The 27,730-nt window shown below is 41.5% G+C and overlaps 1 protein-coding gene across 1 annotated transcript in view; it reads left to right on the plus strand.

The window, feature by feature from the left end:
* The window catches only part of ADGRL1 (adhesion G protein-coupled receptor L1), a 207,716-nt gene that overhangs the window by 158,528 nt on the left and 21,458 nt on the right, over nucleotides 1-27,730 (plus strand). Inside the window, 6 exon segments of the mRNA XM_042453296.1 lie at nucleotides 10,992-11,006; nucleotides 19,622-20,422; nucleotides 23,586-23,900; nucleotides 24,849-24,952; nucleotides 25,095-25,280; nucleotides 27,242-27,280. Of these exon segments, the coding sequence (XP_042309230.1) occupies nucleotides 10,992-11,006; nucleotides 19,622-20,422; nucleotides 23,586-23,900; nucleotides 24,849-24,952; nucleotides 25,095-25,280; nucleotides 27,242-27,280 (1,460 nt within the window).

The raw sequence follows: 27,730 nt of genomic DNA on the forward strand, positions 1-27,730 counted from the left end.
CTTACTAATTGTATCCTCACTGTAAAGGTTTAAATTTCACAGATTTAAGAGTGGTTCAGACTGTCAGCATGTCTGCACTACAAGACCAGAGACAGGCAATATATTATGAGGGTGAAGCTAGGACACAGGTTTTAAAAAGGTTATATACGTTCTTTATCTATCTTGCTTAGTTTCCTCAAGATCCTGGAAAAATTACTTTTTGGACTAAAATTTCCAGAATCTGGGGATTCAGAACGTTGTCGTCCAAAAGTAGTTTTTCAAACCTATTGTCCTTCTAGATTTGCCTTTTGGATTATGGCTATAACCCCGGTACAGACTGTCTGGGGCCAACATTAGGGCTTGGGAGTGCGAAGTGTCCGCACTCTCCCAAGCCCTACCGCGCACTGCTGGTACCATGATGGTGTGGCCCAGTCCACATGGGGGCCGCCATGATGGTGCGAGTGTGCCGCATTGCCCAAACTGCACTGGCTGGAAGTGATGTAATCGGGGCACGCAAATGTGCCAGTTGCGCCCCTTCCAGGAAGCTGCTTTTGGCAGCTTCTTCTTCATCATTGCCGCGCCTTTTGGTTGCTGCAGCAGTGATGCAGGGCAAAAACGGGCAGCACAGAGCTGCTCATCGGTCAAGCCTGATAGTTACCATTTAATCAAGTGCTTAATTAGACATGAAACTAGTTCTTTCTGCCTATAAGTATGAAGGCCTGCGGAACAAAAACACAGAAAAATGCTGTTGCTAGTGAGGCCACCCCTTCCCAAAAGGAGATATCTTTTTTTCTGGACCTTCATAATCTTGCTTCTGGCAGGCTTCAGTTAGATTGTCCCCCTCTTAAGAAGTATCATTGTTGTGTGACTTAAAGTCATTTATGACTTACGGCAACCCTTAAGTAAACCTACCACAGGGTTTTCTGTGGCTGAGAGTATGTGACTTGCTCAAGATCACGGAGTAGGTTTCCATAGTCAAGTGGGAATTTGAACTCTGACTTCCAGAGTCATAGTCCAACACTCAAACCACTACACCACACTGGTTTCTAAATAAGTATTATATTTTAGTTTAAATAAAAAAGCATTGCATAAACATTTATTTATTTGTTTTAATGATGGATTTACCCCACTGAGAAATACCCAACAACCATAAAAAAGAATAGAAGACAGTCAAAATTGCAATGAAAACAAATAAATCAGCTGTATTAGTACCAAAAAGATAAAATAACAGGATATCAAAAGCTAGTAATAAAACCTAAATAATAAAAACTAAATAAATAAATAAATAAATTAAGACTAAGTGCTTGCCAGAAGAGAAAGGTCCAAACCCAGCATATAAATGTATCTGATCAGGACTCTAGGTGGGTCTTCTTTGAGAGGGCATTTTACAGTGTGGCAGAAGTGAGCACTACTGCTTTTGTGAATTGTCACCAGTCACTTCATTGTGTAAGTGGCAAAATATTCCTAAGGATTGTAGGTAGAGGATGTCTGGGTTTCAGTGGATACAGTGGGGGTCCTTCAGTGTAACACTATACATAATTAACTTAGAATTACTGTAAATCCTATCATGTCCATCAGGGTTTTTTTCCTTAGTAAAGTGCACTTAAGGTACATGGTACTAATCTACAAACTCTAGTCTATGTATATCTTCACTTTGAGAGAGATAAACATGGTTGACATTATACCTCCTCCTATAGGGTACATATATTCCTTTTGTCCACTTTTGTCTTTCGTAAGACAAGTTTTGCAGGTCTTTGAAACAATACATAACTCTGCAAAACACATTTACTAGATGAAAAAAATGGAATGACTAGAAGTGGGGAAAAGGCCATGTTCTGTCTTTCGGATTCCCTTCGTCTGTTGTGGAGCGGGGATGCAGCCTACTCTTTAGCTGAACTTTAAACTAGCCTGAAATTAGTTCCTTTTTTGGTTTAACTGTCATGGTTATCCCAAAGAAATCGTATAGTTTTGCAAGGGTACTGAGAATGCCTTTTTAGCAGCTCTGTCATTTGGGAGAATCACAGTTCTGATGATTTCTTAAGGAGCCCTGGTGGCACAGTGGTTAAATGCCAGTACTGCAGCCACTCATTCACAAACCATAAGGTTGCGAGTTCAATCCCAGCCAAGAGGGCTCAAGCTCAACTCAGGCTTGCATCCTTCTGAGGTCGCTAAAATGAGTACCCAGCTTGTTGGGGGCAATTAGCTTACACTTTGTAAACCACTTAGGCAGTACTTAAGTGCACTGATAAGTGGTATAGAGATGTACTTGCTATTGCTATTGCTATTTCTTGTTCGGGAGCAATGAATGCGGCACAGACTTAAAACTAATTAAAACTTGTTTAAACCTCTGTGTAGAAGCTCAGAGGCAATGGGTATAAGTAGGAGAAAAATCTACCAAGTGGTGCTACCATAAAGTTGATTGAGGACAATTTAAAGGTAAAATAAAACAGGATGAAATTATTAATGCTGTGCAAAAAATATATATTTTTGGTTTGGTTTGCTAGCAACACTCAGCAGTCTGAAGATGAGAAGGTTAAACGGAGAATTGTTAACAATCTTCAAATATTTAAATTTAAGATGTCATATATGTCAAATAATGGTTGCCATTGCCAAGAATTTTTTTAACACACACACACACACACACACACACAGTATTTTCTGCAGCTCAACAGATGTCAACTAAATCCTGGGAAATATTTGTCACCACATGAGCAGCTAACCATTGAAATAAATACTGGAGAGAACTGTGGAATCTCTTTCCTTTGTGTTTTTTTACAAAATGGCTAGATAAATATATATGAAAAGTGGTAGACACTCTGGCATCCTGCCTCACTAGAGACTAACAACCAGAACAGACTAGCATAAAAAGCTGGCTTTTAGCCATCATGGGGGTGTAGTGTACACGCACACCCCCAAGACATCTGGAAGCCAGTTTACACCACCCGGCTGCCCACACATGGGCTGGCCTCTGGGCACTCCAGCGGCACAGCGTTTAGACACTGCATGCCACTAGAGCACCTTTAAGCCGGCTTCCGACTGTGGTGGGGCTGATAAGCTGGCTTTTTGCCAACACAAAAAAGAGCAGCTGTTTGCCACTTCTTTTTTGACTGGCAAAAAGGCAGATTGGGGCAGCGGCGTGTGGTTGCTGCGGCCCCAATCCAGCTTTGTCAGAGGCATTCTGTTTCGACCCTAAGTGATCTTTAAAGAACCATTGGCTTTATTTAGGTTATAAGCATCATACCCCATTTTTGTTTCTCTTCCCACATCCAGCTGTTGGTAAGAACTAGTGGCTTCCTTGCTCCTGCCCAAATAGTCATGCCCTTTTGCCCTGACCTTTTATTTCATCTGTGGGCTTCTCTTGATTTGGTCTTTCTTTAACCCTGACTTTTTCCACTCTCGTTTCTCCATCCCCTGTCCCTGTATTCCGATGGTACTTTGAACTTGAGAGACAGAGTGGCTTGCGATGTTATGACAGCACCGGGAAATGGTTCTCAGAGGGCCAGACTCAGGACCCAACTAGCTTGAGATAATTCTTGTGCTGACAGGGAGAGCAAATGAAGAGTATTGTGACTGATTCTGAAACTCAGTTTCTCTCTCCCCTTCTAAAAAGAGATAATCTCTGCATCAGAGTAGGAAGTTGTCTATTTCAGACATATTAAATCATTCTAGAAAGCTACTGATGCCTTTTCAGAGATAGGTAGCATAGGTTGAATAACATTCTCTGCATACCCCTGACCCTGCATGGTGTAATATCTCTATTAACTGAAGTCTTAGAAAGATTCATTTTCACACATGCTCCTAAAGCACTCTAAAATGCTTATCTCTGTTACATACACGGAGAGCTATGATCGGCATATGGTCATAACTATTGGTTATCCAAAATCATTTTTTTAAAAAGAAAATTACAACTACCAATTCACACATAAGAAAAGGTGGCTGCATCACAGATAGAATCACAATAGGAAGGGGCCCTATGGACCATCAGGTCCAGTCCCTGATAATGTATTTGAGGCTTAAAGAGACAAACAAAAAGCCTCTAGCAAGAAAAATCACTCTCTAAGGATTTGGATTTCACTGAAATACTCTCAACTGATTTCTGGCTCAGAATTGGGGGAGAAAGGAATCCCAATCTTGCAGGGATAAGAGGTATCGAAAGCTTTTGAAACTTGTGAGATACAAGATTGTTCCAGATTATATCTTTTATTGGTTTTATTTATACCAATTAAATGGAGTATTTGTTGTTGTTATTGTTTTTAAGTTGGTTACTTGGTAACACTCTAGTATTTCACATAAAGAAGTTTTGGACTCTTGAGCCAGGAAGCTGCTTCTTTATATACTTTTATGTTCCATTGTTTAGTCCACATTATGTGCAAATCATTGAGTAACCTGATATCACTTGTATAATTATTCTAATTTTTCCAGCCACCCAGGAGTTTACTGATCCAAGCAGGAAAAATAGTCTCCTATGCCATCTGTTTAATGCCAAGACAGGACCAAAATCACAAAGGACAGATGAGTTCTTCAGAAATTGAATTATACCTTCAAATCATAAATTTGCTTAGAAATTATAAGGATTTTGTTAGTTATGTATATAATCAGTTTATATCCTCTTACCACATCTAAAGAGATACCTATGTTTCAATATGGCTTTTTTACTTTTATGCTGTTCAGTGTCATCTTTATAGTTTCCAACAAACCTGATGAGACATCCAAGCATATCAAAAATAAGATCAGCTCTTTGTAATTAGAGTGTGAGAAATCCTAAAAAGAATCACAGAGGCAGTGTTTGAGAATGCAATAGAAGTCATTGAACCCATTCTCTTTATATTATTTTCCCACTTATCTGGGACTGGACAGTTTCCCCCCTGAAGTTTCTAACAGAAAACACTACATTAAAAAATCCTGAGTGCCCCCCCCCCTTCCACCACCAGTGCTATTTAGAGGAACTACTTAGAAAATACTGAGCTAAATGCAATGATACATACAAAAAAATTATTCCTTAGAATGTTCCTTTACACAACAAGCATCCCATACCATTACTTGGTTCTCCAAATTTGACTGATATAATCACATTTTCAGGAAGAATGAAGAAAAATCCACCTCTAACAATGTTGCCATCCTTTGCTGCTTATGTCAACAGTTTACCTTTCCAGTCGACCAGCAGTAACACTACCATTTTATTCTTCCTTTTCCATAAAAAATATGCAAAACCCATCTAAATCAGAGTAGAACTTAGAAAAGTTACTTTTTCAGACTTTAATGTGCAGAGTCCTCTAACCAACATGTCCGCTGTCTTCAAGAGCACTCTGAGAATTTGTAACTGTACATTCATTCTGGTTCTCCGTTTGCAATGGTATCAAATCAGGCACTTCCAGAGACCCAAAAACAGGACAAGGAAAGTATCAGTACTCCCTCATTAGCTTCCTTCCACAATGCAATGGGATTCATTGGTACACTATCTATGGACACAGAGGTCCATTTGGGCAGTGCATCTAGAGCCCTTGATAGTTCTTCCATGAATTTGTTCAATCCCATTGTAAAGTAAAAAGTGGCCCTCCAGATGTTGTTGTTCCATGACACCAGTCCCTGAACATTGGCCATGCTGGCTGGGACTGACATCATTTGGACTCCAATAGAGGGTTCCAAGTTCCCCACTATTGTTCTAATTGCCACCTTTAGAGCCAGAGTTTGGAAAAGTTGCTTTTTGGAATACAATTCCTAGAAACCACCTTGCATGGCCATTGAGAGAAATATAATCCAGCAAGAAGATTTCCGAAGCTCTGCATCTAATGTACAGTGGTACCCCGGGTTACGAATTTAATTCGTTCCGCCGCCGCGTTCGTAACCCGAAATCCTTCGTAAGCCGAAAAAGCCATAGGCGCTAATAGCGAAAGCCGCGATTTCGTGCGAAAAAGCGCCGAAAAGCACCAAAAAATTTTTCGTAACCCGAAATAACCTTCGTAACCCGGAACAGTTTTTTTCTATGGATTTTTTTCGTAACCCGGAAATTTCGTAAGGCGGCGCATTCGTATCCCGGGGTACCACTGTATTTTCAAATGCTTTCTCAGGTTGTGATCCCACTGGTGTAAACCCATGTCTCCAGTTTAACATCAGCTACACAATTACTCTATACAGTGGGTTGTAACCTTAGCCAGCTGTCTGTTGGTAACTAACCCACAGGTTAGTTCTGATCTTTGGACTTTATCACATCAGGAAAATCGGCACGGGAAAATCACACAATCACAATTAATATTTTCACACAAATGCCATTATCCCGGGAATAAACAGGCAATAAACATTTTCATATAACTGCCATTATCTCAGGAATAAACAGGCAATAAACAGCAACAAATAATTCACAGGATTGATTGTTGCTGTTTATTGCCTGTTTATTCCCGGGATAATGGCTGTTTAATCACAATGTGTGTGAAAATGTTAATCATGATTGCATGCTTTTCACATGATTTTGCTGTTTAAACCCCAGATTTTCCCGTGTGATAACATCCATTGACTGGTGTGATCCTTGTGCTGCCATCTGCACAGGATTGGGGATTATTTCAGCATCACCTGATGTCATTAGCACTATTTCTTTGCATCTTTTTCCTTCCTGCTGTGTTTTAACAGTTGCCTACCTTTGTCCTGTGTATTATTACTGTGGTCCAAAATTTACTCAGAAGTCACCATTCTAAAGCAGGCTCCTTTAGACCTTGCTCTGAGAGAATGAACTGTCTCATCTAAAGATAACCTGGATCAGTAGAAATGAACTTGTATTGTACTCCTCTTTGTATTATCCATCTGTCTATTAAGCAGTCTCTCTATAATTTTCCTCAGTTTTAGCAGTTCTGCCCAACCCCACACAAGCCTAAATATTGCTTACAAAATATATCCTAGTGCTTCCAGTTAGAGAAATCACATGATAAATAATACAACAAAATCTGCAAGGATAATAACTTTATCAGCCAATATACTATGCAGAAAATATACTATGCAAGCGTTCAAAACTTCATTATTATTGGCTTCTTCATCAGGCAAAGATGTTAAAAATCATACAGAACAAGAAAAGTGACGATGGTAGAGTCACAGGCCTACATGTTGTCTCAGATGTTATTTCTGTTGTAAGTTAAAATGGTCTAGATATCAATGTAGGTAGAGGCAATTCCTCTTTTGGCCACGTGGGGATCAGGAACAAAGGGCTGTAAAAGGCAACTAATAAATTTAGCAACAAAAGGAAGTTCCCTTGGGAATCCAGGTTCCCCATGTCCTGTGTAAAGCTGCAGTTAGATTTTGTTATATTTTGGCTCATGGCCAACATGCCTATCCCTGAATATGATAAATAATGCATATGATTCCAGAATCAATATCCTAAGTGCAACTCTGAATCTCTCACTTTTGTCCCTCTGAATTCTGCTGAATATTGCCATGAAATAAAGGTTTGGAAAGGCAACTAAGGCCCTAAACAGACCAGCCTGGGACCAAAAGTAGGGCTAGATAGGACTGGGTGTCCATACGTGCCCAGCCGTACTTTTGCCACCCGTGTGCCATAATGGCGCATGCCCGTCCACACGGGGCATGCCATGATGACGCACAGGCATCAGAATGCCCAAACAGCACTGGCCGGAAGGGATGTCACCATGGCACATGAGCTCCCATTATGGCACCCCTTACAGGAAGGTGCTTTCAGCAGCTTCTTTTTGCTCATGGAAGGGAACAGATTGTTGCCACGCTGTGTGGTGGCTGCGGCAACAATCCAGGGCAAGTAGGCGGTGTTATGCTGCCCATCTGTCAAACCCCTTAGTCCGTTTTCAGTCTCATGTAAGATACCTCGTATTTTCTGTACTTGATGACGGAAAGAGCCATGCACCAGCTTCATCCACAAAGCTCCTCATGATAATATGAGCAGATATTAGCTGCAAAAGTCCAGTAGCCTTAATGGATTCATTACAACCATTACAGCAGAAGTACTATAGTCTGTAAAAACTCCAGCAGAAGCTTTAATTGTATGCATGAATCCATAGATAAAAATTAGAATATTATACACTGTGAATTTTTAGTTCACTGTAACACTGCCTTCTGCTTTGAAGAATTTTACAGAAACATCCAGCACACCCAACTATATAGATGATAGCTTTTCAAACTCTTGGAGGCAATGTTGCAGTACTGTCATTGCCCATAGTGTATACTTTACCATAATCTCTAGTCAGAACAGTTTTCCCACTTTCATCACACTTCCAGTATAAAGTCTTTAAAAATTTTTTTTCAAGAATGTTAATTTCTTTAAGTTCAATGAGCAATGTTGCAATACATGCATGAATATTGGGGTGCCTATTTAAGCACACTCACCATCAGTGATTGTTTCAATGCCTGGAAGTTTCCTTTTAAGTTAAATTTTAAAGGAATAAGAAAAATGGCAATGCATCAACATATATGCTTATCTAGGGGCCTCATTCACACTACATCAAATCGATGAAGCGATTTAGCGCCGAATAGATGTTCACACTGTTCAAAACATGATCGAATCTGCCCATTTCAATTTACTCCACTTTGTGTTCACATTCAAAATAGGACGAAATTAAAATGGAGGTGTGCCACTGGGGTAACTGTACTACAAGGAACTGAATCCAATCGATAGTGCATTCACACTTGTGCTGAACTGACTTATTTCAAAAGATAATGCCACAGATTTGGAAGAACTGGCTTAACTGGGTTTAGCACTACACCACCACCACCACCCCAGAAACTGCACCAGCAATTTGGTGCAAGTGCGAACAAGGGCCCTTTAAACTGGTTTACACCGGTTCGAAAACCTATTTATAAGGTAGTGTGAATGAGGCCCAGCTCTTTTAAAAAGAAATAAAGGGGGATATACCTTATTGTAAACTTGAGTAGACCAGTATGTTCTAATTAATTTTACTATATGTGTCTTAAATGAGGAAACTGGGGAAACCGATGTAGTAAAGAATAGGAAAGTTGATAACATGGGCTTCTGTCTGCACATAGCACAAACAAGGTTCCCCCTTTATCATGGTTAACAATGTGTCTACATTATTTTGTAAGTAATAGTACCTTCTCCTTTGCTGTTCCTAGTGGTGCTATATCAAGCCTACAGCTAGCACCACTACCCTTACACCTGTAAAGGGGAAGACACTTTTGTTGTTTCATAGTACAGTGCACCCGTGTTTTACGCGGGTGCGCCATATGTGGCTTTCAGCATGCGCTGAAAACTGCACCGGAAGAGCCCCTCGCATGCCCCAGAAGAACTAATGAGGTGCGTGCCCGTGGTGTGTGCACGCTGTTGCGCCGTTGTGCACTGTGGGCACTGTGGGCACGAGCCCCATAACTTCCTATGGGGCTCCAGCATATGCTGATTTCCCCTTATGCGGAGGGATCTGGAACAGATTCCCCCCATAAGGAGAGGGCTCACTGTAATAACTATACACAGCAGCTGGAGGCTAAGCAAGAATCCCCAATTTTATTTATTTATTATTATTTTGTAGCGTGTTTTAATTTTGAACAGGATTGTGTGCTTTGGGAACCAGAATCTGGTGGAAAGCAGCTGAAGGGCTGTCCTTGAGTAGAGTGGCATCTTTTCCCCTGGTGGCACTTGGTGCAAGGGACTCTACCACGATGGCAGGGCCCAAGGGGCATTCTCACCTTTCTCCTTCGCCATGTGGCAGCCGCCTCTTAAGGATGAAGCTGCTGCTGTGGTGAAGCTGGGATGGTCACGCATGCCTCTTCTCACCCCACAGCAGGAAAAGGATCCAACCCGGTGTCACCCCTCTTCTGGGTTGTCACTTGGTGCAGACTAGTGATGCCACTGCTTTACTGGTGAGGTTCATGATTTATCTTATATGTCTTAAAGTACCAGGTTCCAGTCCTTGGAAGATTTTTTTCCTTAGAAGCTTTGCAGAGCTTTAGCCGGTCACTGTTATTCATTGACAGTCCACTGCATTCACTAACTCTGTACAAAGTTGCAGCTTATATATTGGCATTGAAATCAACAGCTTGAGAGGTAATCTGGAATGGCCAACAAAGGAAAAGACAGGAGAAGATAGTGTCACGTATTGATAAGATGAATATGTGGATATGAGTACTGGTGCGCTGTTGTTGTGTGTGCCAAGTTGTTTTTGATCAGGCAAACTTATCTCAGGGTTTTCTTGGCAAGATTTCTTCAGAGGGGAATTGCCCAATTGAGGAATTGCCTTCCTCTGAGGCTGAGAGTGTATGACTTGCCAAAGATCAGCCAATGGGTTTCTGTGGCAGAGTGAGTTTCCAGAGTCGTTGTCCAGTGCTCAAAACACTATACCACACTGGTTTTCTTGTAATGAACTGGCATGTAGTTCATTACAAAAAAAGTCAGAACAGAGTAGTAGTGGCATGGATCGCTTTGCAGACAGACTGGTTCATATGAGGGAACTGTATAGGCAATTCTTTTGTGGTCAGGATAGGTCAGTCTTTTTAAGAAAACAGAAGATTCTGGGGGTGACCCCCCCCCCCTTTTTTTTCCAAACTCTGTTTCTTTTCTCATTTTCCTTTCTTTCTTTTGAACTTGCTTTCCCTCTACCCTTCTCTGCCCTTCTCCTTGCCCCTCTTGCACCAAATGCTTTCCACCCAGCATCTCCCCCCACCCCTTTTGTGTTTTGTTCCTTTGTCGTCCTTTCTGGTTGGTTTTGATTTCTGACTTTTCTTCTGAAGGGCAGTCAAACTGATCAGATGATGTAAGGGGGAAAAATACCCAAGGGGGAAATGATACAGTACAACTGCTAACCACTACCAAACCCAAACGGCTCGCTCTCTGCCTCGAAATGATCCCAAAGCGGGAGGGGCTGGTGTTTGTTGGGCCAGTGGGGTGACGGGAGGGAAGATTTTCAGTAAAAGAAAGAAGAAGAAAAATGGTTTTAGGGTGGGGGCGGGGAGAAACAAAAGCAATTTAATCTCTTTTCTCTTTTTTTTTCCTTCTTGCACCTTTTTTTTTCAATATATTTTTCTTCTCTCCCTTCCGATGCATAAAGTAGAAGTGGAACAGAAAGGTAAACAACAACAACATTACCACTGACCCCCCCACCCTTAACCCAGCACCTTGTTTTTTTTTTCTCTGTGGCCATATTTAATGTGACCTTCCTTTACCTTTTCTCCTTGCTCCTTCTCCTCCTAACCTCCCACCTTCCCTTCCCTTGGTTTCCCCACCTCTTCTCTTTCTGGTCTCACTAATTCCGATTGGCATCCCCCCCCCCCCCTCCCGAAAAAAAATCTTCCAATAACTAAACAACACCCAGCAAATAAAAGGATATCAAGCAACCATCATTTAACAACTGCCCCTTCCAGACCTTTCCATTTCTCCTTGCTCACATGTGGAGGGGAAGCACCATTAATGTCTGGGCTAAGGCTGTCCTTTCTCTGGTTTTGTTTCCTTCAGGGGAAATACACTTTTTCCAAACCGTTCTCTGCCGTCTTTTATCATTCAACTGATTCTCTCTGCTCCTTTCTTCATGTTTCCATGGCAACCAACTGGGTACCTTGGCCTACCTCAACCACTACTTCTCTCTTTTCCTTTTTGTAAAAGAAAAAAAAGATCCGAATTCCTGATTTTTAAAGAGATGCTTAAAATTTTCTGAGATTTACATATAAAATTTTGTCACAATGCAGAAAAATAATGAGAGGTTGTTTTGTTTTGTGTTTTTTGAAAGAAAAGTTTATATTTAAAAAAAATTAATTTAATTTTTGCAGTTTGGGCATTTCCAAATAATTCTTCCAGGACTTCTTGAACATTTGAGGCTCTTACATACACATGTTGAACTGTTTCTCCCTCATTATAGAAGCAATCTAGCTTTAAGCAGTCCCACAAGATCCCAGTGGAAATTTAGATCCTATGCACATAGAAAGGTAAATACCACTGCAGCAATGGGGACTTGCTCTCTTTTTCTCTCTCACATATGTATACTACTCACAGTATGCTCAGGATCAGTGGGTAAGGCACAAAGTTAGAGGACTTTATTTAAAAATTAGCTATGAAGCAGAGTTGAGGTATTTATCTGAGTTTCCCACAATTACTGTGCTAATGTTTGTTCAGTTACAAACTTCAGGTGGTGATACAGATATATACATACTCAAGGACATCAGTTAGGGAGAATGAGGCTAATTTTGTCATCATTCTGAAAAGCAAGCCAAATTTTTGGGAAAAAAGTAACATTATTCTACTTGTGATCATTCTCTTTTTTGGTGAGAATATCACCTCAAGTGTTCACAGTTCTTTGGTGAGAATTTCAAAGTTATATTTTTACAATGGAATCATTCCCCTTCACACTCCAGTAATATTCTTTCTTATCTTAAAGAGCCTTTTTGTCTTCGCTTATATCTTTTGTGGACTCTGCTACTGAAATAATGTGGAAGCACATAGGAAATAACCTTTTCTAGAACACATATACATTAATTATTCCATTATACTAACCACTTCAGTGTGGAAATCTTTTAATTCCCTCGCTTACTATTTCTTTTTCTTCCTTTCCTTTTAAAATTCCCGATCGATCCTGGGTGATTTTATTTGTGTTTATTATTATTATTATTATTATTATTATTATTATTATTATTATTATTCTTTTCTGCCTGTTTTTTTCTTTTTTAAACAAAAGCTGCAGTCATGATCACTGACTCTGTCTGTTATTGGGGGAAGATGGGGGTGGTGCATGAAAGAAGGGGTCAGTCAGTCTATTTTTAATTTGAACATCTTGGCTAGATCCAAAGGTGATAAACCTAACATAAGTGCCAGGAGTCATAACTGCAATAAGCTTGTCTTGACAAGGGACAGGCTGTCAGGCTAGCTCTAGGAATCCAACAAATTAGCTAATTTCAAAGTAGCAAAACTGAAAAGCCAGGCTTGATTCTACCCAATCCATGTCTCTCTTCTCTCTCTGTTTCTCTCTGCATGTCTCTCTCTCTCTCTCTCTCTCTCTCTCTCTCTCTCTCTTTCTCTCTCTCTGTTTAGTTTGCTGTAAAAGCACAATTGATTTTTTCCTCTGCATTGCTTTGGATTTTTTTTCCCAAGATTGGGGATGGAGGCATATACTTATACTTTTCTTTTCCACAGGTTTCCATGGTTTTGGATGTGGCTTTTTACTGATTGTTTCCTTCTCTGTTTCTGACATCTTCTCCCCCAACCCCAGAGCACAGTTGCCCCCATCCCGACTTAGAAGGCTGAGTCGACACTGCCCCATCCATGAGGGATCGGAACCAGTTAACGCTTTGTGCTGTCCCCCCCTCGCCAGCGCTTCATTCTTTAATGGTGTGTTTCTCCTCCCGCTGCCAGGAGTCATCCATCCCACCCCACCAACCCAGATGGGAAGCTGGGCTGAGCTGAACCTGTGAGACTCCATGAAGCTGCTTTGTGGCAACAGTGCCAGGCAGGTGTTTGGAGAAGGCAGACTGGAAAATTCAAATTATTTGAATCCTGTCCCCCTCTTCTGCCTCCCTTGAGCTAAAAGGCAGTTCCTAAAACTTCTAGGCCTCAGAACTTCATACACAGGCAAGAGAGGCTGGCATATGCATAGTGCAAAAATATAGGGGCTTTTGTAGACAGATAATGATACACACAATTCACATCACAGCAGCTGTGGTCAGCTAGATGTGTACAGATGGAAACAAGGAACAGTACATTCATGGTGCTGTATAAAAGAGCCAAGAGCCTATATGAACACAGACTTGTAGATATCCTTACATTAAAAAAAAAAGGCTGTTATAAATACATTTATTTAAGAAATAAAGGTATGAACTATTGAACATATAAACGTGTTAGCACAAAAACAGGTAAATGTAACACTCAGGAACATACAGATGACACCTGAACATGCGCAAATTGACACAGTCCTATGAACATTTCTGCACTTCCACAGTTAAAGCAGTGTGATATTACTTTACACACTCCCCTCAACTACAGCCCTAGAGCTCTCTGCCACAGAAATCTCAGCACATCATCAAAGTACAAATGCCAATATTCCATAGGATGGAGCCATGACAGTTGAAGTGGCATCAAGCTGCTATAGCCATATAGCTTAGCTAACTCTGAGTACTTCATTAGACTGGTGGGTAATACATTTTTCAGCATGCATTTACAAATAAAGGAATATGGATACACCTCCATGTGCATGTTCTCTGTAAGTACACTGACTAGATCCTCTTTGGCAACCCTTTGTGCAGCCTCTGGAGCCGCAGCAAGGCTCTTGTAAAACTGGATATTCATTACTGTTTCCAGACTGGGTATTTCCTCTTTTGCTGTATGCTCTTAGAGAGCAGAGGGTAACTATAGTCAGGCTACCCACATTCATACTTCTCATTCCCAACCAGAGCAATTCATGGTTTAGTTTGGGAGAGACTGTGAAAAAAAAACATCAAAAGGAATGGGTGTAGATATAAAGAAGTACCACAGTGGGCTTTAGGTGGCAAAGGCATAAGCCAACATTATCATGACTGTTGGAGCTCACAGGTTCAGGCTCCCCACCATGGCTTGTTGATAAATGGCTTTTTCACTTCGAAGCTGTTTACTGGAAACATGACCATCAATATGCAAGTAGATTTGGGTGAGTTTGGGTGTGATGTTAGATGGGTCCCTAACCATGTGACTACTTTGGTTCTCTGGGACGCAGGAGGGAGAACATTACAATCCTGGGGACAGAGACTGACCCCTTCCAGTAATAAAAGGAATAGCCTCCTTTTCCTATAATAATAATAGGATTTATTATCTGTCTTTATCTATGTGACAAAGATGTCTACAGTAATTCTGTAGATCATGAGTTATCAGCAGGGGTTCTGGTAATAGAAAGAGAGTGATGAATTTAGCAAGTCATCCAGTTTGACACATTAGTTTATGGAATCTACTCTCTCTTCCCATCATTCACTTCTGATCTTGGGGTTCCTTCTCAGTCATGAGCAGGTGGTATTCACTGTTGTTACATTTTCAGAATATGTTCCAGAATTAGACTTTCTGACACACAAGCCACAAAACCCCAACAACATTGCCCAGAATAAAGCTGTTCTTGGCTTGCTGTGGAATGCAGCCTTTTGAATAGTATGGAAACTTGTTTAGGAAATAAATTTCTCACTTAACATGAAAGTGACATGTGTATCCAGCCACTCTAAAGTGACACTGGCAAAGTCTTAAGAGTATTGAGACCTGTGTCAATAAAAATAAAACCCTTTAAATGGCCATCAGTTACACTTTGTGAGTCTTGAATGGATTTGATCTTGACTTAGGGAGAGCCACTATGACAGGGTTTGAAAACCATGGACTAGACAGAGATAAATAGCTCACACAAGGGACATCATACTATGCTACAAAATCCACATTAAGTTGTTCTTGTCTGGTGACTCCCACCAGAAAACTACAGGGATCTTTAAAAGACCTTGTCATTAACATACAGTGGTACCCCGGGATACGAAAGCACCGCGTTACGAAATTTCCGGGATACGAAAAAATTCTATAGGAAAAAACTGTTCCGGGTTACGTTTTTTTTTTCGGCTTACGAAAAAAATTTTTGGTGCTTTTCGGCGCTTTTTCGCACGAAATCGCGGCTTCCAGCGCTAGCGCCTATGGCTTTTTCGGGTTGCGAAAGATTTCGGGTTACGAAGGGCGCCGCGGAACGGATTATTTTCGTAACCCGGGGTACCACTGTACATTTTAGGCAGCTCCCCATCCATATGACGTACTGTCATTCAGTTGTGAACCCATCCATTATTCTGCAAACCACTGCACCAGAGATCATGTCAGGTAGCCATGTGGTTCTTTGAGAGGACACAAAAACAGATGATCTCTACACACCTGGTAGACTACGACTGATGTGAAAAAGCTCCATTCTCAAGTAAAACAAGAAAGATAATTAATAACTGGCTCTGCTTAAACTGTTATATGCATGCATCCTTTCAAACAGTCTTCCAGATGTTGCTGGACTGCAACATAGCTAGTTGCAAATGATGATGGGGAGGCACAAGTTTCCTGCCCTTGTGCATCAAAAAGTTAAAGTAGACCCAGCACTTTACATAGTGTACATGTGCCCCAAAAATACACTCTTCAAATTTTACAGTTTTCAGCTATACATCATGGATCTGTAACACATATAATAAGTATAATGTTTGATGCTTCCCCCATAGACCTCTGTCTGTGCGAGCCAGCCTTCTTGAGTTATGTCTCCATCTCTCAGACTTAAAATACAATATCCTTTAGTTAGAAGGTATCTAACAGCCAGCAGCATTCCTGGGCTCTGGACACACTACCACAAGCCATTGTGAATCCCCTCCTCTCTCTTCCGTATGCCAGTCTTCCTTACCCCACTTCTACTGATCTTCACTAGTGAACTTGAAAGGAAGAATTTGCCTGCAATTGCAATGGCAGAAGCTTTATTAATCAGAGTTATTTATTATTACTGAGAAAGATGCAGCATGACATCTCCATGGAGACCAAAACACTGTGAATAAGAGTGAACTCATCAGGTTGCTGACTCAGCCCTGCTTTCTCCTGGGGCTACCCTGGGACAGTGACCATTGGAAACCGTGGGAGCTTTCTAACATACAGTTAAGCCCACATAAATCCCCTTGATTCAATGGGACTTCAGCTTTGCTTAACTGTGGGATAGGTTTTGCAAAGAGCAACAAGGTTCATGTTAGCCTTTTCCTGTCCCTTCCCTGGTGCAAAAGTGGGTTAGAAATACAATTCTGGCTCCTTGCATTGGTTCGGTGGCTTATGGTTCTGCCTGGGTCTGGGAGAGCAAGGGGATGGACTATTAATAAATTCTTCATAGGGGCCTGGCATTGCAAAAAGTGCTTTTCTTCGCCTCCTCCAGTCTCCATTTGGACTTACCATTAACTTCTAGTATACCTCCTCTGCCTCCAAGTATGTTGTGGCAGGGTTTGTGCTACTCACTCCAGTCAAGGGAGCTGAATCTAAGTTATGCCCAGTCCCAACGAAAGCTTTGCCACAACCTGTGCCCTGAATGGTGTGGCATATCATGTCAACTGACTTTTTAATAAAGGCAGAGCAGAGAATTCACTTCTGCACTCCCAGGCATTCTGGGGCTCATACAAGATCCAAGTAAGACCCTGGCAATACCACATTGAGAAAAATATTTGCTCCCATGGGTGGAAATAGTAAGACAGAGCCCAGAAAGAGGTGGGCTGGTGGGGATCTGATTTCCCCATAGTCCTTATAACTGTGACATGAAAGCAGGTGACTAATCCTAACCCTCTGTAACCCTAGGTCTGGGTAATAAAGGCACCATGCAGCCAATAATGCCTGGATTTGGTTGACTGCTCCTGTGTCTTCTCTGTGGTTGCTCAGTGGCACTGTGCTGTGATAGGCAAAGTGAATTCTTTGCTGCAATGCTGCTCTCCTCACCCTACTCCACCACCCCTTCTTCCACCACTAAATGCTTTTTTTCTCCCAGCCTTGCTCCAGCTAACCTGAGACAAACACTTGCAGAATGCCTGGCCTGATTTGTCTTCCTTTCCAACTTTTTTCCTCCTGGCTTTTCCCAAGATTCCAGGCTGCCAACCAGGGTGTGGGTGGAAGGGAGGGGGTTTCCTTTCCCACCTGTCCAGATCTCCCTTCCTCCTGCTGTCACTTCACTCCTTCACTCACCCACCCTGCCATGTGCACTAGTCTCATGTCCTTCGCTGATCTGAATCAAACCTGGCTGATAAATTGCTCCAGTGACACCCAGGATATGGGAAGCAGAAGCTTTTCGTAACGTCATTCTTCTGCCATGATCCTCCTAGCTCTTCTTTCCAGAAGGGAGCCAGTCCCTCAGCTAATCTACAGCTCTCTGTCCCCAGGGTTGAAAGTAGTCTGTTTCAGCAGGAAGAGGAAACACCCTAACTTTTCTATTCAGTGGGCTTTTAAGTGGCCAGGCATTGGATCTTCTTTATGTTTGTTCTTTATTTCCCATTCAACAATGTTTTGATACCAGTAAAGAAATTTCAGGGTTGGCTGCTGCTCAGCCTTTTTCCATGGGAAATAATCTCTCAGAGTTGCTCTTAAAACAGCACAAGATGTGGAAGACTTCTATGCAGGGGGTGGAAAGTAAAGAATTTTGGAGCAGTGCAAATTGGAAACCAGAGGTGCTTCCAGACAAAGTATTTATTGTACAGTTGCCCTGCCTTACTTATGGGAATGTTACAAGAGGTCTAAATGAAGAATCTTCCACTTGTAATCTTCATGTTTCCTCAGTGTTTTTCACACACACACACACACACACACACACACACAAGGATGGGCAAATGCACCACCTGTCCTATCCCTTATGATTGATAGTCATATGAACCCTTCATTTCAAACACAGCTTAGAAAAGTCATTTTTTTGGACAGTGCTTCCTAGATTTCCTCAACCAGCATGGGATATTAAGTGTTGTGGTTCAAAAAAGTAACTTTTCCAAGCTTTGATCTGGAAGCAACTAGGGCCTCCCAAGTTGTTCTCCCAAACATGTTGTTATTTTCTGACTTTCAAAGTGACTGAACTCACTGAGCCAAGTTGCAGCTCTGCAGTTATCTTTAGCCAATAACTGGAAAGCAAAGGAGCTTGATATCAGATTCCCTCTTTCCATTCCAAAAAGCTCCCTTGAAGTTACTAAAATCAAAACTATTGTGAGAAATTAGAACAAGAAGAGATGCAGAAATAGGACCGGGTTTTTGACTGCTTAATTGCTGGTGTTCATACCAACACAAATAGTAATTTAAGTACAGTATGGTGGCAGGAATAAATTAGCCATGTTCTCTGGAGTTGGTAAAACAGAAAATCCTTGTATAAATGGCAAGACCCATTGACTGTGTTTCTAACCAGTCTTAAAGGCACTCCTTGCAATTCCAAAGCAGCTCCCCAGAACAGGAGGCCTGTCTGTTCCAAAACCTTGTGGAACAGAGTCTTCATGAGTCCAGTGATGCCACCACCAAATTCCAAAAGGGATCTTACAATACGTAGTTGCAGCAGCCTAACAGACAAACCAGATAAACATATTCTACCCAGTGGATTCCTTAGGGCAGTCAGCCTTGCCATGCAAGACTGAGCCCTTTGTTTTGACAATCTAATTTGGAAGCCCGTGTCCCTCAGCAGCTGAAGGGAGAAGATCAGATTTAGGACATGTGGAAGTCTGTCTCAGGTTGACCTTTTTAATTTTTCTGTAACTGGACCCTAGTGATGGAGAACATATGGTCAGGGGGTAAGGGACAGCATGGTGAGCACACCAAAATGCCTGCCCAGATTTCTGGGTTTTTGAGATGCTGCTCTGAGAAACAATTGACATCCCTTGCTTAATGCTAGATAATGTAACAAATGTAGTGGATGATGGTTTGGAACACTGAAATGCCCATTTCAGTTTTAACTGGAGAAAGTATCTCCTCCCTCTGATGCTCCTCTGCACCCCCAGTATTTATTTAACATGTCACTGAGCCGTCTCTGCTCAATAACAGATACAAGTCTCATGATTGCAGCTGCACTCAAAATTCAGCGCGGATTTCACTTTTCCTGCCAACAGGCTTTTACAATTTTATTCTTTCTTCTCTCTTTCTTTTCTTTCTCTCTTTCTTTTTTTTCTCTTGTTCTATCAACTCTCTCTTGATTTCCCCCCCTTTTACCCAATCATCCTTTCCTCCCTTCCATCCCCTCCCTAGTATTCGTTTGCCCGGGGACACTGCACAAGATCCTGGAACCTACCTCAGCTCATGAATCAGAGCACCAGTCTGGAGCCTGGTGCAAGGACCCACTTCAAGCTGGGGACCGTATATACGTCATGCCATGGATCCCTTACCGGACAGACACACTTACAGAGTATGCATCATGGGAGGACTATGTGGGTGCCCGACACACCACCACATATCGCCTACCCAACAGGGTTGATGGCACAGGCTTTGTGGTGTATGATGGAGCAGTCTTCTACAACAAGGAACGGACACGCAACATTATCAAATATGATTTGCGAACACGCATTAAAAGTGGAGAGACGGTCATCAACACGGCTAATTATCATGACACCTCACCCTACCGTTGGGGTGGCAAGACTGACATTGACCTGGCTGTGGATGAAAATGGACTATGGGTCATCTATGCCACTGAAGGCAACAATGGACGGTTAGTGGTGAGCCAGCTCAATCCCTACACGCTACGTTTTGAGAACACGTGGGAGACTGGATATGACAAACGCTCAGCATCCAATGCCTTCATGGTGTGTGGGGTGCTCTATGTGGTCCGGACAGTCTATGTGGATGATGACAGTGAGGCAGCTGGTAACCGTGTTGACTATGCCTTCAACACTAACATGAACCGTGAGGAACCCATCTCATTGACGTTCCCAAACCCCTACCAGTTCATCTCCTCCATTGACTACAATCCACGTGACAACCAACTTTATGTATGGAACAACTACTTCGTCCTGCGATACTCCCTCGAGTTTGGCCCACCTGATCCTAGCACTGGTGAGATGTCTTTCAAGAACCCAAATATGGGATGGGGAGATGAAGCCCTCAGTGGCTGAAAATCATGGGTCCCTGGTTTCTATTCTCAGTCCATATAAAGTTGTCAAATGTAATGAGGCAGTATGAATTCTCATAGGTTTCCACTTATTGATCTGTCATATGTTTCCATTTTCTAACATTTGGAATTACTTTTTTTTTAAATTAAAAATATATACTATACACTAAAGTTTATATATCAGCCATCTCCAAAGGCACATGATTTAAGATTATGACATTTTTACTTGAGCTAAATGCCAACAAACCAGCACATACTGAAGTTATGCTGCAAATGGCTGCAAGTTATTGAGCCAGTGGCTTCCTGAGCTGCTGCCATCCACACCATTTCAGGAAACATTCAACTGCATAATGACAAAGTCATTTTTCTTTTTTTAAAAAAATGAGGCTTTCAGTTTCTAAGCTGGCTTTTGAAAACACCTTTAATTTTAGCACTGAGTTCTGAGTATCTGAGTTCTAGTCAAACAGTAAGAATCAGAGAATCTGCTCAGCTCAATTCAGACTCCCTATGACCTCAACAAAGTCAGCATGGGCTTGAAATTCTGGCAGTTAGTATCACGTGGAGACTAAATTGACAGAGATGGATTGTCTGATGTGCAGTATTTGGCAGAAGCCTAGAGTCTACAAAAAGTTAATTTTTTGAAGCTGGACTGAAGGTGTGGATGGGGAGAGATGTGGAATCCATGTAGGGCTGCCATAAGCTTATTTGGAATAAAGCAAAATCTAGATCAGTCATACTCCCAAGTTTCCTTACCAGATCCAGAATTGTGTCATACAGTGTGTGTAGCTAATATGCTTTTCTGACTGTTTTCCATTCATCCTTTCCACCCCTTGCACAGCTGCTACCTGAGTGGCAAACTGAGCACTTTGCAGTTAATATCCCATACTGTGGCAAGTTATGTAAGACATTCAACCTTTGTGTGAATGCATTATTGGCACTTAAACTTGAATAAAATTCTTTTTTTCATATGGTCTTAAGGTTAGGATGGAAAGAGAATTAAACCTGATCTTAACTCCTCTAATGTTCCTCTTTAAACCCATAGTAGCAGCCAAAGAAAAGGCAACCCTACTCCCATTATGACTGTTTTAAAATTAAAAACAGTATGATTAAGGGCCAGATTTTGGTAACATTTCTCATTGAGCTGCAAGTCCCAGAATCTCTCAGGAAGCATGGTCCTGGGAGCTGTCATCCAAAAAAAGTAAGCTGGTAAATTTGTAGCCCACTCAGTCACATACAGTAGCGTAGGTTGGCTCCCATGTGAATGGGATGGTGAATCCAATCCACATTTTCATTAGGACTTTAAAAGAGCTATAGCCAAACACACTGGGGAGTAGGGCTCAATATTTTGTATAGTTCCTTTCAGATATGGAGTTAAATGTGGAGCAGGCTCACCATCCCATTAACAGGGAAGCCGCTGTTATTTAGGAAAAAATTGTCAGGAGACTTTTATATATCCTATTACGGTATATAAATATAATATTTATATAATTATATATAAATATAACAAATACATTAGTAGGGCTTTGAAAAGGAAAATGTTTCAGGATGCACCCCTGTTTTGCAACTCAAATACAACTACCGGTACTATCCTGGAAGTTCATTGTGAATACAGTACAATCCCCATATCCACAGGATTCCTACCTACAGTTTCATTTACCCATGTCTGGAAAAAAAAGTCTCTGTAGGCATCTGGAGGTCCTCCAGAAAAACTCTGTTGTCAAGACTATATCTCCCCATATGAACCACTTAGAGCCCTAGGATCATTAGAAGGCTTTCTCTCGGTACCATCACCATTCCAGGCTCGCCTGATGAGGACCTGAAAGAGAGCCTTCTCAGTGGCTGCTCCTTCCCTGTGGTACTCCCTTCCATGGGAGACTAGGCTGGCCCCTCACTGCTGGCCTTTCGTAGGCAGGCAAAGACATTTTTGTTTAAACAGGCCTTTTGAGATCTAGCAGGCTTGGTTCTATTGGGAGATGAGAGGGTTGGTCTTGGACTGTTTAATTTTAACTCTATATGTTTTAAATTTTTATATTTGTAATTTTTATATTTTTATGATTTTAATTGTACAATTTTAACTGTTATGTTTTATGTATGTTAGCTGCCTTGGGTCCCATTTTGGGAGAAAGGCGGGATAAAAATAAAATAAATAATAACATCTGACAGAAGCCAAGAGGGACCACCACTCTAGTCCTCCAGCACAACTTTGTGGTCAACCTCTGGCAGAAATATAGGGTTTGACATTATCCACAATTTTCACTGTCTGAAGAAAGTCTGAGAATGTATCCCATGTAGATATGAGGATTGTGCTGTAGCATATATTTTGCAAATTATAAAATTTATAAGAATATGATCCAAGGGATCAATAACATTCCAGAGAGAGACGCATACCAGCGGAAATAGTACTGAAATGGAGCTACCTGTTAAATATGTAAAAGGCACTGTAGTTAAAAGGATGAGTGACTATGATTTGGGGGATACTGGTCAGCATTGGAAAAAAGATCAGAAAAAGTTTGGACTGGAATCAACTGAGAGAAAAAGAACAGGCAAAAGTTCTTCTGGTGATTGGAAGCCCTTCTCAGACTCTTCCATTTTTTAATCTTTAGCAGCACCTGGCTTGAGATTCTAAATTTTATTTTATAATCATGGTAACTAAAACTATAGATTTAAAAACTGAGGTTATTTGGAGTCTGGGGATGTTTCAGAAATGTAACCTTTGCCACAAGTGTGACCACTTCATGAAGAGCCAAGACTATGGTGCTAGATTGTCACTGCACAATAAATAAACAGCTCAGTGACACACTACATACTGTATTTTCTGTACACAAGATATTGGGTTCCTTCCCCTGCTTTCTTCATTTTGAAGGAACTGAAGTAGCAAAATTGTAAAAGCCTTTGGGAAAGTCTTTGGACCAGAGCTTGGGAAAGTTATCTGTTTGGACTACAACTCTCAGATTTGAGACGATGTGGTCCAAACAAGCTGTGGTCCAAATAAGCAATTTTTCCAAGGCCTGGGCATGAACTGAAATTTGGTAGCTAAAAGATGGAAAAATTGGGATTGTTTATACACAGGAGAAAACCTGTCTCTCTAATGGACTTTCTGACCTGCAGGTCCTGTCACCTCGACACCACTCAGCACTACAACCACCATCCGTCCCACCACAATCACAAGCACAATTTCATCTGCTGCAACAACAACAACACGACAGGCTCCACTCACCACCCATCCCATTGGTGCTATAAATCAGAAGGGCACAGAGCTGCATCCAGTCACAGCCATTATGCCCAGCACTCGCCGTCCACCAGCAAATAATCAGCATCTCTCTCCGGAACTCTTCTGTGAGGCTAAAGAGGTGCGACGTGTCCAGTGGCCAGCCACACAGCAAGGCATGCTGGTTGAAAGACCTTGCCCTAAGGGCACACGAGGTAACAGTGAGGAGAAGCTTCAAGGGTGAGGGTAACTAACCCCAGACAAAGAGAACTTTGTCTTTATCCCATGGTGACTGCCTTTGAGCTCTACTAGAGCAGGAAGCTCTGGGGCCGAATGTGACTCTCTTGGGTCAACAATCTGGCTCTCTAGGCTTCCCTAGATGGCCACAACCCCTTCCTCATGACACTATCTTTTGGCAGTTTCCCAGCTTTTGTCAGGGATTTTCCCCATTCCAAAAGGTTGAAGTGCCTCTCCTAAGGCTTGGCTGACTGGCAGTAAGAACTTTAAACTAATGCATGTTGTATGCTTGGTCCTACCCTTTTGCTTTTGGCCTCAGTCATCACTGGAATGCAGCTTCTGAGAATTTCTCTAAAACTGATTTCAGCCTTTAGACTGAAAGGAGTTCCTCACTCTTGTAATTTGTGGGGGGGGGGGGTGCATCCTGGTCCAGGGAAGCTGGGGCTATGGCAGTGTGTATTACATTAGAAAGTGGTCCAGTTATTAAATGGGGCTACCATGTAATTAGCCATGACCCAGTGACTATACCACTCAGCTCAAGGAAACAGTGCCAGCTTGAACTGCTGCTAGTGATTGATTCATTCACACAGCTTCTGCAGTGTGAATTCTGAGCTGTCATCACTCTGTTAGATAGACGATTCAGCTGAATGTGTCGCTCCTTCCATATTTGCAGTTACAATGATACTGAGCCATTTATCTGTGCTCTGCTCCCCTTGTTTCATTACTCAGAGGTGAGAACTGGTCTGTGCTGGAGGCCAGGCTTCTTCTTCTGCACCAGTGACTATGTAGAGACTCTTGGATGGCTTTGTAGTAGAATGCAGATAGATAGCGATAGTCAGAGTGAAACCAGATAACTTGTGCATGGTTGAATTCTCTCTCTCTTTCTCTCTTCCCTCTTCCCAATGCTTTCTCTTCCCTGTACACAGGCATTGCGTCCTTCCAGTGTCTTGCAACTCTTGGAATCTGGAACCCACGGGGGCCTGATCTCAGTAACTGCACAAGTCCTTGGGTGAACCAGGTGGCGCAGAAGGTATTACTTTCCTCTTCCTATTGCCCTGGTCTCCAGTCATACCACTGTACGTTCAGAACAGGTACCAGGCAGGCTTCAGGCTTGCACAACTTCTTTTACCCAACTGAGGCTCATGTGCCTTTCTTTTACAATTCCTTGGCAGATCAAGAGTGGAGAGAATGCAGCCAACATTGCCAGTGAGCTTGCACGCCACACACGTGGTGCCATCTATGCTGGAGATGTCAGCTCCTCTGTCAAACTGATGGAGCAGCTCCTGGACATTCTGGATGCACAGCTTCAAGCACTGCGCCCCATTGAGAGAGAGTCAGCTGGCAAGAATTATAACAAGGTGTGTTGGTGTCTGTCCCCATAAATGCAAGCAAAAGGATGATTTTGGGAATGAGAATGAACATCTAAATGAAGAAAGGTTTGCATCATAAAGAAGGAATGATGGGCAAAACATCATCTGTTGAATTCCTGCTTATCATGCAGCTGTAAAAGGCACAGAAGTTTCAAAAGGCACTAGAGGACTAGAACAAAGAATAGTAACAGCAAATTGGGACTCATGAACATTGGGAACAATAGCAATGTTGAAACAGAGGATTACTATTTACAGTAAAAACAAAAGTAACCCTCAAGCTAAATTCAGTTTTTCTTCTAACTATAAGAGAAAGAAATGTGCTTTTTAAATTTTTATATTATTTTATGTTTAATGTGAAACTGAATTCTTGGGATTTTGTGAAACCTTCTGTTTTTGCATTAGAAGCTACTTTTTTCTTTTCTTTATGATGCAGATTTATGATGCGAAGTTGAAGGCTTTCATGGCTGGCATCCATAATTTTTTTGGGGGGGGGGGTTTGGGCTATGTGGCCATGTTCTAGAAGATTTTCTGCCTGAAGTTTCGCCAGAATCTGGGGCTGGCATCTTCAGAGAATTATGTTTTCTGATTCCCTGTATTTATTGGATAGTCTGAGATGGTAATGAAATAAAAGCTTTGTAGTAATAAGTCCTATTGAGTCTAAAGGTCTATCTCACCAGTGGAAGGACATCACTGTGTGAGGACATCAGAGAAGGTCTTCTCCAGTGTGGTACTCAGGTTGTTTAGTGCCCTCCCCTTAGAGGCCCAGCTGGCACTGATAATTGGCATTATTTCAAACCCATGTTTTAACAATAATTTTTCATTATTATTTTGGGGGGGGGTCTAATGATTTTGCCCAGTTTGTGTTTGTGCATGGTTATAACTGGTTTACAGTATTTTCAATTGGAGAATAATTTTAATAGGTTTTAGAGTATAATTTATTTTTATTCTTTTAAATTTTAAACTGTTTTGAATAGATACAATTGACTATTATGTGTCCCATCCTGAGCCCCCCTACATATGGTGGGAGATCAGTATTTTAATAAAAACATTTCATAAATCAAATAAGTGTACAAGACTGCAGTCATGCAAGATGAAAATACTCCAGTATTCCAATATTGTGCTGAGTGGCAGGATAGAAGAGAGGATAGAGGAGCATTTTTATTATCCCACCCCCTTTTTCCCCCCTGTTTTTGTTTTGTTGCAATATTTCCATCTCACTGATAGCAATGGGAAGAAATTTGTTGAGATCCCCTACAGGGCTGGTCTGAATGTTCCCCCCCTTGTCTGTGGCAGCTCAGATCCTCCTTCCACTTCTCTTCGTTTCAGATGTATTGCTCTGCTGTTGGAGGAGGTATTGCATTATCTTTGGGGGGAGGGGAAGTAGAGGGATCCAAGATTAAATCTCCTCCACCAAAACCTGGAGGAGATGCTCTGGCTGTGAACTCAGAGGGGGGGATTTTTGATCTGTCCTGAATCAGTAATCAGAATCTTAATATGTCAAGCAGTCCTTAGCATAAGCCAAGAAAACAAGATAGAAAATTCATATTAATTAACTGTGGAGATAAAAAGTTAATTGTCTAGTGTATTTATCAGTGACCAACAAAATGTTAATTTATTCAAGTTTTGAGCTACATTATTCCTTTATTATATTCCTGCCTATTGATACAACTAAGAACCATATAGGCCAGGGCAGGGAAACCTCTGGTCTTCTAAATATTTGACACTTCCGTTCCCAAAATGGCTTACCATTATTGGCCATACTGGCTGACACTTGTGGGAATTAAAGTAACAAAACAAAAACAAACAAATGTCTGCAGTGCTGAAGGTTGCCCACTCCTGCCATACATAAAGTGTTTCCTTCTGAAATTCTATTCTCATTATTTTGTTTTCTCATCATTTGCTCTACCTGAATGCTTGTTCACCCTGGTCTTGGATACCACACCTTGCAGATGCACAAAAGAGAAAGGACATGCAAGGATTACATTAAGGTGAGTGTAATTAACTAATTCTGTGGCTGAAATCCAGGCAGGGATTGTGGCCCCTGATGCAAAGTTTCTGCAGCAGTGGATTTTAGGAATAATCCAAGACTTAGTTCCTTTGGCTTCATCAAGATTTGCATAAATTTAAACAACTACAAAAATTGCACTAAAATTGCCTTCAATTTTTTGAATGAAAAGAGAGGATATTATTTTTATTTCATATTCATTTTTATTTATTCAAATATATATATGTCACTATTCTAATGTATTTACATTGTTCAAATGCAAATATCTAGATTACTATCCATAAAAAGAAATAGTGCAGATCATGTAAAATTCCTTAGTCCACCAAAATAAAATGTGGCAAATTTAGATGTGTCTTTCCCAGCGCTTGAAAATATTACAGTGTTGGATGGTAGCTCCCAGGGTTTCCCGGATACCATGGCCACTGGCTAAGCT

The sequence above is a fragment of the Sceloporus undulatus genome, chromosome 2 (assembly GCF_019175285.1).
Source record: "Sceloporus undulatus isolate JIND9_A2432 ecotype Alabama chromosome 2, SceUnd_v1.1, whole genome shotgun sequence".
NCBI classification, from domain to species: domain Eukaryota; kingdom Metazoa; phylum Chordata; class Lepidosauria; order Squamata; family Phrynosomatidae; genus Sceloporus; species Sceloporus undulatus.